The 16,080-nt window shown below is 44.4% G+C and overlaps 2 protein-coding genes across 4 annotated transcripts; one reads left to right on the top strand and one right to left on the bottom strand.

Annotated features, from left to right (window-relative positions):
- Positions 1 to 106: 106 nt before the first annotated feature.
- Positions 107 to 4,064, bottom strand: heyl (hes related family bHLH transcription factor with YRPW motif like). The gene is made up of 5 exons (XM_077590795.1): positions 3,653 to 4,064; positions 2,371 to 2,437; positions 2,037 to 2,120; positions 1,648 to 1,729; positions 107 to 1,160 (listed from the first exon to the last, which is right to left on the bottom strand). Exons 1-5 carry the CDS (start codon positions 3,727 to 3,729, stop codon positions 508 to 510), a joined length of 963 nt encoding a protein of 320 aa, XP_077446921.1. The 5' UTR covers positions 3,730 to 4,064; the 3' UTR covers positions 107 to 507.
- On the top strand, positions 1,514 to 15,674 carry zbtb8b (zinc finger and BTB domain containing 8B). 3 transcript variants are annotated; one of them, XM_077590781.1, is made up of 6 exons: positions 1,514 to 1,623; positions 2,395 to 2,475; positions 13,203 to 13,395; positions 13,465 to 14,335; positions 14,413 to 14,591; positions 14,730 to 15,674. In XM_077590781.1, exons 3-6 carry the CDS (start codon positions 13,222 to 13,224, stop codon positions 15,045 to 15,047), a joined length of 1,542 nt encoding a protein of 513 aa, XP_077446907.1. In that variant the 5' UTR covers positions 1,514 to 1,623; positions 2,395 to 2,475; positions 13,203 to 13,221; the 3' UTR covers positions 15,048 to 15,674. The 3 variants fall into 3 exon arrangements, with proteins under 3 accessions (XP_077446907.1, XP_077446909.1, XP_077446908.1); XM_077590783.1 differs by having other exon boundaries at positions 14,413 to 14,632; positions 14,730 to 14,876; XM_077590782.1 differs by lacking the exons at positions 1,514 to 1,623; positions 2,395 to 2,475 and adding an exon at positions 12,610 to 12,776.
- The last annotated feature ends 406 nt before the right edge of the window (positions 15,675 to 16,080 follow it).

A 16,080-nucleotide genomic window follows, 5' to 3' on the forward strand; every position in this document is an offset into this window, starting at 1 on the left:
GAAAGATTAGGAATTATATGGGAAATATTGTATTTCTAGTTGAAAATGTGCTGGAAGAGATTCAAAACACTTCCTGAATGAAGGCAATGACATACACAAACAAATGTCAAGGCACTTGTTCTTTTATGGAGATCCTTTTCCCCCCCAAAACATTCGTTCGTATGTATTATTCATCTGGAAAGGAATACAAACATCATATTTGAAGAAGAAAATATTGCTTTCTATTGAACACATATATGGCTCTGTTGGGGAAAAATAACTTGATTATCTTCCATTTGCATTTAATTAGCATCTTTGTTTCCTTGTGCTTGTTTGTGATGATCGGAAACCTTTCATTCGGATATGGCTTGCAAAGTTTCTAAAAATAAAACAAACATGAGGCAGTCCTTGAGTGTTCATTAATCAGCTGCTTCATTCAGTACACTGGAGCTTTGTATATCCCTTGTATAGTTTGTTTGGGTTATATAAAAAAAATTAAAAAAAAGATGGGCTAAAAAAAAAAAGTCCTCAAAAAGCGCCAATTTCAGTCGCCCATCCTTGGGCCGACTTTCCTGATGCGCCCAAGCCCCTCCGCTGGATCGTGGAAGATCCCAGAGGTGCAAATGGTCGGAAAGAGACGAGAGGCGGGGCCGCCGTTGGGGAAGAAGAGGGTGGGGCGGCGGCGATAGGCGAGTTCCGAGAGGCGCTGCGAGGGGACGCCGGCGTCGGCCTGGCCGGACCCGAGGATGGCGACGCTGCGGGGGAAGCCAGCCTGTGGATGGTCGCCAGGGCGACGGGGGCGAGGAGGGGTGGCGCCCCTCGCTGGCAGCCGCCCAGCGGTGCGAGGCGCAGGGCCGCGGCCGGGGGATAGCTCCCCATCAAGGCCAGATCTCTCCGTCCGCCGTGGAACGGTAGCGTAGCGGAGGCCGGCAGGGAGCTCGCCATCTGGGGGAAGGACATCCAGGGCCAAGGGGGGAACGGCAAAGCGGAAGTCGGGGGGGACTGAAGAGCCATGGGGTCCAGCTCGCTGGCGCAGTGGGAGAGATGGGTGACCAGGCGGGCTCCGATCGGGTCTGGAGACTCTCCTTCCAGGGAACTGAGATACCGGACCACCTCTCCAACGCACTCCCTGAAGCCCAGAGTCCTGTAGTCCACAGCCAGAGCTCTTGCGTCAAAATAACCTGGAACAGAATAGGACAAAGTGGTCAAAAGAGAAGCAGTGGAATAGTTTTTTTATTATTATATCGTATTCACTCCTGCCCTAGTTGGTTTGGACTAAACAGGGCAAGTGGTCACTGTTCACTATACACGGGAAAATGGCCTCCCCGAATGTCTACTTGATATTCGGGGGGATGTTGACATAAATATGCCAATAGCAGGATCAAGGAGAATGTGCAATGTGGTAAGACCACATCTGACCACGACTGACTTCCCCTGGGTTGGCGTGCTCCTTGTGTGTCGACCAACCAGCTTCCTCCCAGGTCACCCACCTGCTATATATTGTCTCGTTACCCAATGTCTATAGATTTAAGATGGCGTGTTTGCTCATTCTCATGTGAGTTCTTGTCAGTGTCGGCGCCCGTGCCACGTGCACCAACATGTTTATTTCATTGGACTTTTAAGTTTGCTTTTGAACACAGTGAGGTGCGTATTAAGATTAAATCTTACCTTTACCCCCCATAGCGTGCAAAAGTTTGAGGTGGTCCACGGTCATTTGCAGAATTTCCGCTTTTTCCAATTTTGAGGAGCCCTGAACAGAACAGATTTCTTCATTTAAATGTATTTGTCAAAGAGACCTCCACCAAGACATCTTCTGCAAAATATACTTAAATGTCAATATTTAGAACATATTTTTTGACCAATTTTGATGAGGAACAGCAGCAAATGTGGATTTCAGGTTGGTTTGGAATCTCAAAAGATTTTTATCAATGACGAGGATTCTCACCAAAACAATTGAATCACTAAATGGAATATTATATGCAATGAAATAAAAAAAAATCAACGTACATGTTCATTTAAAAAAAATGTGTTCTACAAAATGTACTCATTGTAGTCACCTGTTTCTCAAAAGCACTTGGCACCAGCCTCCTTAATTCTGACAAACTGTGATTAATCCGGTCCCTGCGCCTCTTCTCGATGACCTATCATAGAATAAGTAATATTCATACTTGTAATCATCCATTTTTTCCAACATGTACACTGGTCAAACTGTACAATTTTCCTTTAAAGGGCCCAATTCTGGCCCCATCTTGTGGCACTTTAAGGAAAGCGAGCAACTGCACCAACAACATCAAAGTTCAAATTTCCAGCACATGATGAAATAGCTTAGCCAAATATTATTTTTAAAAAAGATAGCCACGTTCAAGCACATTAAGAGATCAATGCACTCACCCCTCTTCTCTTCTTCCTTGCCAGAATCTGTGACGCACTGCCAGGGGACATGGACCCGGTAACTGGGCTGCGTCGGGAAACCAAGAAAGAAATACGTACTTTAGGGTGAGTCGCCATATTGTTATCGTTACCATTTAATGTAACGCAGAAGCAGAACGCAACGTCGGACCTCGGTGGGAATTTTGTGTTGCCGCGACATGCTGTTCTACTTTGCATTTTGACGTTTGAGGAGATGATTTTGCAGCCAGGAGGCCCCCGCGGCCCCCCAACCTGAGAGGGTTACACCCCGTTAATGTTTGTTTGTGCACGCAAGAGGGAGCGCCGACTTTGTCCCTATTGTGTTTTTATTAGATTTGAACGCTGCCAATGTAGTGGTGTGTTTTTGTTTAGAACGCCGTTTGATGGCCTGCACTTGAAAGGGCACGTCAGCGAGAAATTCAATTGACCCGGAGTGTCTTTCATGTCGGGCCCTGTGGTGTCGGTGGAATTCCTGCAAATGCAAACGCCGCTGACAAATAAGCTGGAAGCGTTTTGTTTGTCAGGACGTAACATTTTTTGTCCTTTGCGGTCCCCGTTTCAGCCATTTTGGGGAAAGTTGGTCGTCGAGTCAACGTTTTAATACCTTTTTGATTATTTTGATCGTATCCTACACTTTTTAGGCACCATATTTCAGCGTTAAGAAATGAGTCATACGTATTGGGTCAGGTGTATCATTTTTAAGAGTGCCAATAAATCTTTTAGGTTTAGCACCGGAAATACTTGTTGTCACAGATCAAACTGCATTATATTTCTTAATATTTTTACGGCCCTTTTTTGGATAGTATTATAATGTAAAAAGTATTGAGACAAAATGAGCCATCAATATTTGGAGAAAATGAATTATGTAAATGTAAAATGTAATTTTAAATGCTTTTAGGCTTTAGTATTTACACTTTTTATGGCATTGAAAACGTGTACGAGTAACACGACACATTTCTGAGGTATTTTTTAAAGTACACAATTGCATATTAAGGTGTACGATGCAATTTATTATTCAAGTTTAGCTTTTTTCCCCACCCAAAAACTTTCCTAAATCTGCAATTCAGTGTGGAATAGTTCAAAATATTATTTCGAGCACGATACAGATATATGTAGTAATTAAAATGAACAGTATTCTGAATGTAACTTTTCAATGCAACCCTATGAACGCTATTGAATCAAAACACTCGCTTTTCACTCCCCGATCTCAATTTCATGGAGGACATGCGTATCCGCACGTCAAGTGTGCGGCGGTGATGCTCACCCGTATCCGTCCTCCTGCCCCACATCGATCAGCTCGTCCGTGTCCGACTCCGAGCTGTAATCGTGGGGTCTCTTCATCTCTTCGGGGGGCGGCTCACGCTCTTCTTCCCTCGGAGAACTCTGACGTTGCCGCCTGCCTTGTTCTCCTCCCGTGGCTTAGAAGAAGCCTCGTGCTGGACTAAGCGTTTCTTCCGCCGGTCCGTCTCCCCCCCGGTCTAGCGCTGGACTAGTTGCGGTGGCACTGGCTGGACCCCCGAGGGCCCATTGACAAAGCCCTGAGAATTCCCAAGCTTCTATTGGTCTCCCTCTGGCATGTCCTCCTCTCCCCGTCACAGCCACCCGGTGACAATGTTTGGCAGTTGAAGCGGGCTTGCCACTTTTGGCTCCATCCCTCCACACCCCCCTGCTCGCCTCCTTTTTGCGTCCCTCCTCCATACCTCCCTCCCTCGCTTTAATCTGGCCTTCCCCCGGCGTGTGGCCCTCCCCAAGCCCAAACGCCACCGCCCTGTCCTGTCCTCGCAGCCCTCTGCTCAGTCATTCTGTGTCAATTAGCCTCCCGTCTCATCCTGCTCTCATTCCTCGAGCCGTTCCTCTCTCATGCGCCTTCAATTGTACGCTCGCGTAGAACAATGAGCGCGCTAATTTGCGGAGGAGAGGTGAGGAGTGTGGGAATGTCGGAACACGACAAACTCCGTCTCCACAGTCATGCCTTGTTCTCATTTGGAGAAAAATTGGAAGGTACTTGGAATTGCTCTGGATTGTTTTCTTTTTTTGTTTGTCTAAACAAACATTAACAAGCGGAATTTTCAGGCATGCAAACACGTGTTTTTATTCGATTTCAGATCTGCCCTGGCCCTATTATGTCGTTTATTCGTCATTTATAGTAGTTGAAAAAAGAGATCAGACTCTTTTGATAAAGTTTTAGGATTTAGGGAAACAAAGTAAACAGTTGGGCACTGCGGTGGAATTTGCATGTTCTCCTCACCCCCATGTGGGTTTTCTCTGGGTACTCTGCTTTTCACCCACATCCCAAAAACATGCATCATAGGCCGCTTGAACACTCCAAATTGTCCCAATCTATAAGCGACTATAGTTGTTTTCGCAGTGCCCTGCGATTGGCTCGCAACCAATTGGGCCGGGTTAAACACCAGCACCCCCCGCGACCCTTGTGAGGATAAGCATGACATGATAATGCATGAAGCAAAAGCAATACTAAAGCATTCTATCTCATCCAAAATCTAATCAAATCTGTGGCAAAAAAAATAATGCGACACGACAGAAGGTCTACGGCTCTAAAAGAGTGAAAGATTCTTAAAATTTGCCTTGTGTACACCAAATATTTGCCCTGGGTTTCATGCTACCGCCGAAGATAGGAACCCAGGTGCCGAGTAAGTGTCCAAGTAAAGTGACATGGCAGATAAGAGGCTTAGGCCACACAAGTATTGAGGGTCAAGAGCGCTATCAGCCCAGTGAGTGTCGAAACATCTGGCTTCTTCGGCGGACAGGTTAGCGCTCTTCTCACTTGGAGGAGGGCAACGGGCAACGGGCTACGGGTGCGCTCCGTTCGTACATGCACACACACGGCTCTGCGCGACACTCAGTCCGCAGCCACCGTGGGAAGATTGCTGGCGCAGATTGCCATGGAAACCCGAAAGCTCGGCGCCGTGTGTGCGCGTGTGAATAGAGGCAGGCTAAGTGGCATGCCCCCTTGGACACAATGCCCAGCTGAGTGTGTTTCTTCCTGCTTGGCAGACTGGAAGGGTGTGTTCCTTTTTAAACACACCACGACGATTGTGTGCAAAATGTTGGATTTCTGCTTGTTTTGCTGCTATGAGTGTTAGAGCTCTGTCTTTTATGTAATAAGCTCCTTTTTTTTGGCTTGGTTTGAGCGCTCGATGCTTTGATTCAAGTCAATTTGACCTCGGAAGGCATTTGTTGCAGAATTTGGGACGCAAGATTCTCGTTTGTTGTGCAAAGGTTAAATTGTGTTGAGAAACTGCAATATCTTTGGGGTGTGCAATAAAGAAAGGTGCAATATGTTAGATTGTGCAATATTTTAGAACTACCATGACTTTTTAAATTACTTATGTTTTTACTGGGAAAAATGCACTTTATGGGGTAGCACCACCATTTTTGTTATACACAGCTGTTGAATAATGACAAAAAAAGGCTTTTGATTTGAAATTAATAAGAAGGGGAATGTTTAATGAACTATGACTTATTATTGCTCTCTTATTTTTTTTATTTGCATATGACAAAGAGAGAATCGTGAAATTTTAAAAGTAACAACGTGCTGAAAATGATAGTTCTGCATACTTTTAGAAGAAAATTGAAAATGATAGGACAAAAATGTCTTTATTTTTAAATGGAGTATTCTGACAAGTCACTGTCAAAAAATGTGCCTAATTGTTGCATTAAAAAATGAGGGTATGATTTATTTTTCTTCTTAGTTAAAGTACAAGGGCAAAGCCCGGGGGTGCTGGGGTCGTGCCCGTAATAGTGAGATGGGTCAAATTTGAACTGGAAGATGATCCATGGAGCTCTAATATCCTATTTAAGTGTTAAAATATCCAACTGTCATTTCTCAAGACCATTAGTGCATTCATTTTGTTCTCTCTTTGTACATGTCTGTTTTTTTAGAGTTTTGCACTTTGGTTTCACACGCGGCCACCCTCGCTTCTTCCAAAGTGACACGCGTCGCATGACGAATGCGTTTGAGGACAAAAGTGATTAAGATGAATGAGGAAATAAATGACTTAAAGATGACAATACTTTCATCATGTGGGGACCAGAATTGCTTCGACAGACCCACGGGGCCGTGGGGGATCTGGGAGCTCATGAGATGGAATTCTGCAAAATTCCTGCCAGTCGTGATCCGCTCGTTTAGAAGTCCTGGATTTTCCACATCTTTCCCCACCACAACAAGGGGACCCCCCCTCGTAGGAATTAACGGGCTCCCACTTTAGCAATTTTCACTCACGCACAGGCGCTCATCCGACATGGACGTGCGTGGAATTTTTATGGGTGAGGACCAATTATCACTTCAAATGTGTGTGGAAATAGTTGCATTCAAGTGCGACCACGACAGTTGAGCTTTATTTCGCGGAGGCAGAAAATCTGTTTCAAGATTTTGAGCACTTTCTACTTAGTTCATCCCGTTTGATGTCTGTAACTGAATTTTCCTGATTTGTTTAGCTTCGATTTGATTCGATAAGACAAAATTGTGTTGAAATGATCTAAAAATACAATCATGAAATACCCTTTTTGACTTTATCGCTATCTTATGATGAGAAACAGATGTCTTTTAATCATAGACAGTCAGAAATGTTAACCTTCAAAGAATATTTTAGCTTAGATTTATTAGTGAACGTTTAAAACCGAAATGAAAATGTTCTTGCAGACAATCAGTGCCTTGTTTACTAAATTAGCTCAACACATGGTGCTGTTGTCATGTTAACCAATTTTCAAGCGCGAATCATTTAGCTCAGCTCAAAAAGCAAACGATAACGATGGCATGTTTTCTTAATAATTTTCTATGCAAGTATAAATTGAATTAAATAATATCAGAAGTAAAAATAGACTGCAATAATGTGGTTGCATATGTCCGCAAACTTCTGATTTGAGGGATAAGGCAGTGATAAAATTTAATTTAATTAAAAGTAATATAAAGGGATGATAGTTGGTATCATATTTGGCAACTGGCTCGTTTTAATTGCAGTCAGGACACTTTTTTAAAGCGCCTGCAGTGAATCTCAAATTTAATATCATGAATGGACATAATGGCGTCAAACGACAAACTTTACCGTACAGGAAGTCGGATTCCAGAGACTGATACGAGCCTCTCGAGATGGCACCGTGCCCACGCCAACGCGACGGCGAGATTTTAGTCACGTCTGCCGAAAGGGCCGCAGTCACGAGGCCGTCGGGTTGGACACGTCGTGAGACACAAAGTCCTCCCTCCGCATCCGGCTAGCCCGCGCAAAGATAAATAGAGAGGCTAAAAGGCGGCGAGGAGGCGTAGAAAGGCGCTTTTGTGGCTTGTGAGTGGGGTCTCTTTCATGGCCGTTCCCACAGCATTGAGCACGGTGACGTTCGCAATGTTTCGCGCAGACACACACACTTACTGATGGGACTGCGGTGACTTTCGCTGGTGCCGGGCCCCAGACGCAATGGCGAGGGCCCGGGGAGCCACAGGCAGCCATTGTGCTGTCGCCGCGGAAACCAGTCTCTTTATGTCAGACATGTTTTTCTGTTTGTTTTCTTTTTTTAATGGCTTTAATGTGGGCAAAGGAGAATGTTTCCCCTCACCCCCCCCCCCCCCCCCCCCCCTTGACTGATCTGCGTTACATCCCCCAGCGCAATAGCTATCTTTCTCCCCCTTGCTTTCAGCCATCCACCCACATTTGTTTCCCACTCTCCCCCCCCTCTTCAATTCCTCGTCTCGCTCATGTTGTCTTTCTTTGTTTTCACCGAGGAAAAACATTCGCGGAGACAGTTTGTCATACGCTCGATGGCACTTTTGTGGCCTGCGACTCACTCTGATCTTTATCTCAACAATCCCCTTAAAGTCCAACACAATCCCAACTGGATCTTGCTTTCACTTTACAACTACCTTTCCCATTAAAAATGGATTCTACATATTCAAAGCTTCAACTATCTCCATCCTTTTATGAATTCCCGAGCCACGTTGAGGTATGCGAATCAAAACATGTAAAAAAAAATAAAAAAAAGTACTACGTTTTCAAGACAAAATGTGTTGTTTGCGTTATGTTTAGTTGAGTAGCAATTGTAAAGTGTTACCTTGAGATAAGAGTAAATTATAGCAATTGTAAAGTGCTCCCTTGAGTTAAGAGTAAATTATAGCAATTGTGAAGTGTTACCTTGAGTTAAGAGTAAATTATAGCAATTGTAAAGTGTTACCTTGAGTTAAGAGTAAATTATAGCAATTGTAAAGTGTTACCTTGAGTTAAGTGTAAATTCTAGCAATTGTAAAGTATATTACCTTGAGTTAATAATAAATTCTAGCAATTGTAAAGTGTTACCTTGAGTTAAGAGTAAATTCTAGCAATTGTAAAGTGTCATCTTGAGTTACGAGTAAATTCTAGCAATTGTAAAGTGTCATCTTGAGTTAAGAGTAAATTCTGGCAATTGTAAAGTGTTACCTTGAGTTAAGAGTAAATTATAGCAATTGTAAAGTGCTCCCTTGAGTTGAGAGTAAATTATAGCAATTGTGAAGTGTTACCTTGAGTTAAGAGTAAATTATAGCAATTGTAAAGTGTTACCTTGAGTTAAGAGTAAATTCTAGCAATTGTAAAGTGTTACCTTGAGTTAAGTGTAAATTCTAGCAATTGTAAAGTATATTACCTTGAGTTAATAATAAATTCTAGCAATTGTAAAGTGTTACCTTGAGTTAAGAGTAAATTCTAGCAATTGTAAAGTGTCATCTTGAGTTACGAGTAAATTCTAGCAATTGTAAAGTGTCCTCTTGAGTTAAGAGTAAATTCTGGCAATTGTAAAGTGTTACCTTGAGTTAAGAGTAAATTCTTGCAATTGGAAAGTGTTACCTTGAGTTAAGAGTAAATTCTTTCCACAACAAAGCTCTTAATTTACTCGTACTGTGCTCGCCAACAAAGAGCTGAAGTCCATCGGCAACAATAAATCTGGATCTGGAAAAAATGTAACCAGATCAAACAGGCGACGACTTCAATCTTTCCCACCAAATTTCATTTGAACTCCAAATTCTCACAATTTTGTAGCATTCAACTTTCCAGATTCCAATGTAATTCATCCACTCTGCTGACTGGCTCATAAAAAAAAAAGAAAAAACCCAAGTTGTGTCTTTCCCACGCCGCTCCCACATGAAGCCGATGACTGTCGTAAAATCACAGGGACACGCTGGATAACATATAAAAGAATCTGTTTATGATTCTATTCCCCTAAATGAAGGAGATGCCAAGATGTTTTCCAGTGAATGAGATGGGGGAAAAAGCAGACAGTTACTATTTTTAAGTGCGTGAAGAATTCCGCTTAGTGCCATGTCCCAAAGGCACTGCGGCCCGTAATCACTTCATTGTGACTTGCACATCACGTACGAGATTCAATCTTTCATGGGCCACGCAGAACAAAGAAAAAGTAATAAATGAAAACAACTGCGCTTAATTGAACGCCTTCGTTCTTTTTAGCCCGAATAATCCGAAACACCCGTAAAAACGACTTTTTTTTGTTTTCACGTGGCGCTGTCTCGTTTTAGCCAAAGGGGGAATCGGACCTACGGCGAAGATTTGGCAACAGGCTTAAATATTTGGCGAAGAGGATGTTTTTCAATGCCGGGACAAAGAACCGAGGGAGGCCAGCTATGGTTGCAAGTTCAAGTCCAGGCCAAAATCTTGTTGTTTCGGTTACTATGTCTTTATTAACAATTTTTCATTTCGCATTTTGGGGTTCTACCGTCAAATGTTTTGATCAAAACAACATCATTGGATGCTCACAGCTTGGTCCATTTCATTCTATGTGCTCAATTCACTTGGGCGGAGGGAAAATAATGTTTATTATATTTATGAGTAATGTCCCATTGGGTAAAGTAGCCAATGAGGTGATATTATTAATATCAGCCTTGTTAGATGCCACGAGCAGTGTTATGCATCTTTGTTTTACATTGGCCCTTACACCCTTGGGTGCAGCTCTCTGACAGCCTCTTAGTTTCTCAAATCCCTCTTATAATAGAACACCTCCGATTATCAGGAAGGCATCCGTTCACACGTCACCCCCGGTGGCATCTCAGAGGAGCAGCCAGCCAAAAGCTCCGAAAAAAAACCTGTCGTCCCAATAACCCGCCGTGGCGGAACTGCACTTATACTGGGATACTCTTCCCAGAAATTATCGTGGTGAAAGTTCAGGTGTGTGTTTTTAACATACTGGTCTGTAAAGATGATTTAGATTTTGAAATATAGATACTAAATCAAAGTTGAATCTCTTCCAAGTGTTTGCCATGTGCGCACCAGGTCCTAAAATTGTCCATTTTTAATTAAATGTGAGGTCTAGCCTCATGTACTTTTCATTATAGTAGCTTGTTTGTGGTCCATGCTGTACTAGAGTGGTTGTACATACCGGAAACAGATATCATGTCTGTTTCTAACATAAGGGTAAAAAAGGATAACTCCAATGAGTCAAATCCAATTATCTCACAATAATGCCCCCTTTTTTTAAAATTGAAAGTTCCCCATCCCTGTTGTGCAACATTTAAGTCACATTTCGTCGACTTAGCTGGCATAAATAGACTCCAAAGCCAAAGAGAAGAATCTCGTTGAAAGGCAACGTGTGTGCCTCGATACCAGCGGTGCACAGTCTTCCTCACGAGAACCACAAACACACACAGTCAGACATGAGCTATGTTTGAGGGCAATGTCTGACGGCCCTCGACTAACTGCATATAGCACAAAGCAAGCTTTGATCGTCGCAATGTGCCTGTGGCAAAGCCATCCGTTTTTGTTTTGTTTTTTTTTGTTTTGGGGCCCTTGGCTACCGGAAGTTTGTGGTGTGGGAAGACTCCGTGGTGCTAAATATACAATAATAAAAAGGCTGGCAGATTTATTTCAGTTGTGAATTCTTTTCCTCCTCTTCAGCCAGAGAAGAAAAGAGCGTGAGACGTGCCGGGCTGCCGGGCTGCCGGGCTGCCGCTCTCCCCACGTCAAATGATAATTACAGAGAGAAAAAGAGGGGAGAGTGCCGTCTCCCAAATAAAGAGGGGCGCCTGCTGTATTAGACTTGCAGTGATTGCACATGAGAGATAAAAGGACAATACACACCACATGTTGCTCATTGGCCAAAAATCACAAATAAAGCCAAGAAAGGCAGCCACACCGCAAAGGCGCTTTTTGGGCGCTTCGGCACCGATTCGCTTTGGGCTTTTTCATCCCCACGGTTGAGGGTCCTTTCCGCGGAGCCTGCCTCCGAATTCCAGGGATTCTGGGATCATTGAAATGTTTCACGGCGCATACTTGCTCGGCGCCCCCCCGGGAGACGGCGCTCGGAATGGAAAATGCCATCGCGGTCCCGGCCATTGTCCCCGGTCTTTAATCAGGCTCCCAAATGTGGCTCGCGCTGCCACCGTGGTGCGTTGTCCCAGCCTGGGAAAATGCAGGCCTGAGTGCTTGTCAGACCACAACGAGCGACAGGGGTGCCGCTGCAGGCCCTCGGCGCTGGAGTGCGGCTGACGTGCACAAAGACTGCGTGCGGCTGCATGAAGACAGTTTGATTTTTAGACATCGCAAGCCGCAGGCGTCTGTTGGGAATGGCCACTACTGCCTTTTTTCTTCTCCCCAAGGGGTCGCTTGCTCTGGTAGTACAATCAACAAAAACATATGATCAATTAGCAAAGCATCTGAAAGTGTCCCGCCCCCCATTTTTGAAAGGACAACTTGATATTATGGCAAAACTTGAATTTTAAGGGAGGGATCCAAACTTCAGTTTTGGGTGTCTCAAGGAAAAATGTTTGGGAAACCCTTAATTAGAGAAAGATTTGTATTGGTTTTAAATTTTGTGGTAATATTTATAATCATATTTTATGGGCTGTCATGAAAAGATGAGATATACAGTATGCAGCATCAGAGTGGTTTTCCCATGTCAAGAAATAGGAAAATATGAAGTCAGGAACTGGGTGATGTGGTGAATAAATGAGTAATTTATTCATCTCGTTTGCTTTTAATTGGGAGAGGGCAAGTTATATTTACGGATTTTTCTTTAGCTTTTAATCAAACCGTTGCAATACGTTTTAGAAAAGTGTTGACTATTTTGTACTTTAACATGAGGGACAAAATAAATGTTATTACATACACAAATTAAACATGCTTTCTAATTAGATTTTTCTCCCAATCATTTATTTCATTATTGTTATTATTTTTTTAAAGACGTGTTTGCACGAGTGCGTTTATTTTCCCCTTTTTTTGGTGGGCCAGTCACAGCCGTACTCCTCGTCCCCGATTGGCTAACCTAAATGACAATCATCTCATACCGGAAGCGCTGTCTACCTCGATCAGGAAAAACAAAGCACCCCACAAGAATCCATTCTTTTAATATTCTAATGTACGGTGTTCCATCAGCGAGCCTTTTACAGAGCGCATTATTGGGTAAGTTAAAGAAATCAATGTTTTCCTTTGTCCGATTCTCGCAATTTTTGGCGATTTTACGACCATCCGATTATGGTCTTGTAACTCTGGCTAGTTAGCTTTAGCAACGAGAGCTAGCCTGCACAAATCAAATGAAGCAAACAATACTGTGCCATCAAGTTCCTCAAATTTAGGACGATCATCACAGGCGCATATGTGGCGACAAACATCCTGCATGTCGATTAAAAATATATATATACACCTGTACTTTGAAGCTGGTTTAACACACTGTATAGTGAATTGACTGGCTCACACAAAATAATTATAGTTCAACTATTGTTTTATTTTGTATACGGTGTTGAATGGAAATTGCCGTGACTCTTGCAATTCCGTTTTTTTATTCCCCCGGGATGCTATCAATTATTTGTCCTTTCCTCATTCCTGCAGATCCCACTGAAGTAAAACCATGGACGTGCCCTGCTATCTGCCAAAGCTGCTTTTTGAGCTCAACGAGCAACGCAAACGTGGCTTCTTCTGTGATTGTAGTATCCTCGTCGAAGGCCGTGTCTTCAAAGCCCATCGCAATGTCCTTTTTGCAGGAAGCGGCTATTTCAGGGCTCTTCTGGTTCACTATTTACAGGTGCGATGCTTTCAATTGGCAATTTTGGGCTTTAAATTTGACTTGAATTGTGTTTTTATCTCATTCTAGGATAGTGGTCAGCGCCAAAGCACAGCATCGTTAGACATAGTCACAGCGGACGCCTTCTCCATCATCCTGGACTTCCTCTACTCGGGCCGATTGGCCTTGAGCAGCAACAGCGTTATTGAGGTCATGTCAGCGGCCAGCTATTTGCAGATGACCGACCTGGTAAACCTTTGCAAAAAGTACATTAGCTCCTCTTTGGATATATGCAACAAGGACAAAGAGGGCGAGACGGAGGAGGAGAATTCGGGACAGGAAGGGCGATATCGACCCGCCGACAGTGGCACCCCTGCCGCGTCCAAGTCCACTTGTGCCGGGACTGCGGAGCCTCCTTCGCAGGTTACAGAAGCAGGTGGGGCATCTGTAAAGACAAGTCGAAGCCCTTTGTCCATGCCTGGCAACCCTCCTGCGGGTCCCAGCAGAATCACGGACACCGATTACCATTCCGGCGGTGAAAGAGCAAAAGCACACACAGATCATGCTAACTTATCCTCGACTTCGTGCTCGGCTTTGACTCCTGAATTGGTCAACCCCAAGATAGAATATGACCCAGATGAGGAGCTTTTGGAATCTCCTGACAATAAATACTTGGCAACCTATCCCGGACCTTCTGCTCCTCCTCACAGCAGATTATTCACCCCAAATTTATCCGCCGAGCGCTCCTCCATGGCCCACAGCTCTACCTTGAGTGCCAGGCAGCTGATGGAGATGCTGGCCAGGGGCGAAGGCGCCAACCCAGCGCTGGACCGAGGGAGCCAGCGCATTACCCAAAGACCCCCGGGGAGCATTTTGGGACTGAGCCGAATGGAGGACAGTTTGGGTTTTGTGGGATCATCTGTCATGGAAATCCAATCTGACTGGATTGGAGAAGACACGGGTACGGTAAAAGCGATCGCTTGTCCGCCATTTGGGGGCCGATGTGTGCAAAACTGGATTTCATCTTTTGTCTTTCAGGTGATAGTTTACTGGTTCCGGTGAAACTGCACAAGTGCCCATTCTGTCCGTACACAGCCAAGCAAAAGGGAATCATGAAACGGCACCTTCGCTGTCACACGGGGGAAAGACCCTTCCCTTGCCCCATGTGCGGCAAGAGGTTCACGAGGCAGGAGCATCTTCGCACTCACGCTCTTAGCGTAAGACCTGGCTAGGATTTTTCAAACTAAGATGAATAATGGTATTAGCCGGTAGTCTGCGAGTAATTCTTAGTTTTCGAGTTGCCTGCCGTTGCCTCATTTCTCAAGTGCTTTCGCACTCTGCAAACCCTCCGCCAGGTCCACAGGCACGACTTGCCCGTGTCGTGCAAAAGCTGCAGGAGAATCTTTTCTGGGACCAGCGTGTCTCCGGGCTTCCGGCGTTACGGCATCTGTGACAGCTGCAACTGCGTGACCACCACTCACGCCGACTCCACGCCCCTGCACCCGAGCGGACAAGGCGAACACGCGGAACGGGAAGACGGAGGAGGCGCCGATTGGGCCAGCTTTATGGATGACGTGGACGAGGTGGAGGTTGGCCGAGTGGAAGACTTGGTGGAGAAACAGATGCTTGAAAGGCAGCTGACCGCGTGCGACGATGTAGGTCACCCTCTGTAATCCTGACGTCGTCTGCAAGAACAATTTTTCTCTTTTGTGGTCATTATTTAGGAGCTGGTGTTCTCCACCCCAAAGGAAGATGCTTTTTATTTTTACGGTCAAGAGTTAATGCATGAAAGCTCGGAAATGTCACGTGTTAATCATGTATGCAAAACTGTCATTTTCTTTGTGTTTTTTAAGGGGGCTGGGGCTTTCAGCTGTCAATCAATGATGAAGAATATGTGTCCAATTTGTGTTGTTGGAGCCCCCCCTCATTTTTTGTCCTGTGTGTGCTTTTTGATGATTGAGTCAAATGAGAAGCTCTTATGATGCCTTGTTTATTGGCTGATTTTCTTATGCTATGCAGAAGCATATGCACGTACTAGGAAATGGAGTGCTGCCCTCTATTGGGGACCTTACACACGTGCAGTGCTTACTCATGGACATGTTTTACCCTGATGATATTGGCAAACTTGGTTTTGACAGTAATCGAGTTTGGGGATGTCTGTACATTAATATTTTTAACACTTATTATGGCCTATACTTAAAAAGAGATATCGGTGTACTACTTCTCATATTCAGTATAAGCTAATTGCATTTTTAATCCTCCATGGATGACAAAATAAAATAAAAAAGTATTTGAATGGACCTTACAAGCTATTTGTTGTCTCAGTACTTTTTGCACAACTTGCTCTCAAACGAGAAGTTTCACTGACAAAAATCAGGAAATGAACGCGGAAAAAATCGAACGGTAGGGGACGACGATGCGCCCGACACGGCAGACGACCGGAAAAGAAGAAGCCAGCCATTGTTTTAAGGTACACTATTCACGTTAGTGTTCTCCCTTCAAGCTTCTACTTGGACTCCTTCAAAATAGGGAGAAATCGGAGCTTCTACCCCCCCAAACATGGGCAAGTCTCGGGACTTGACGGAGTTCGAGCGGGGTCTTATTGTCGGTGCTCGTAGTGCTGGCTGCAGCATCTCGGAAACGGTGAACCGGCTGGGCTTCTCCAAGACGGCCGTGTCCCGGATTTACCGGGAGTGGTGCGGGAAG

The sequence above is a fragment of the Stigmatopora argus genome, chromosome 21 (genome assembly GCF_051989625.1).
Source record: "Stigmatopora argus isolate UIUO_Sarg chromosome 21, RoL_Sarg_1.0, whole genome shotgun sequence".
Taxonomy (NCBI): domain Eukaryota; kingdom Metazoa; phylum Chordata; class Actinopteri; order Syngnathiformes; family Syngnathidae; genus Stigmatopora; species Stigmatopora argus.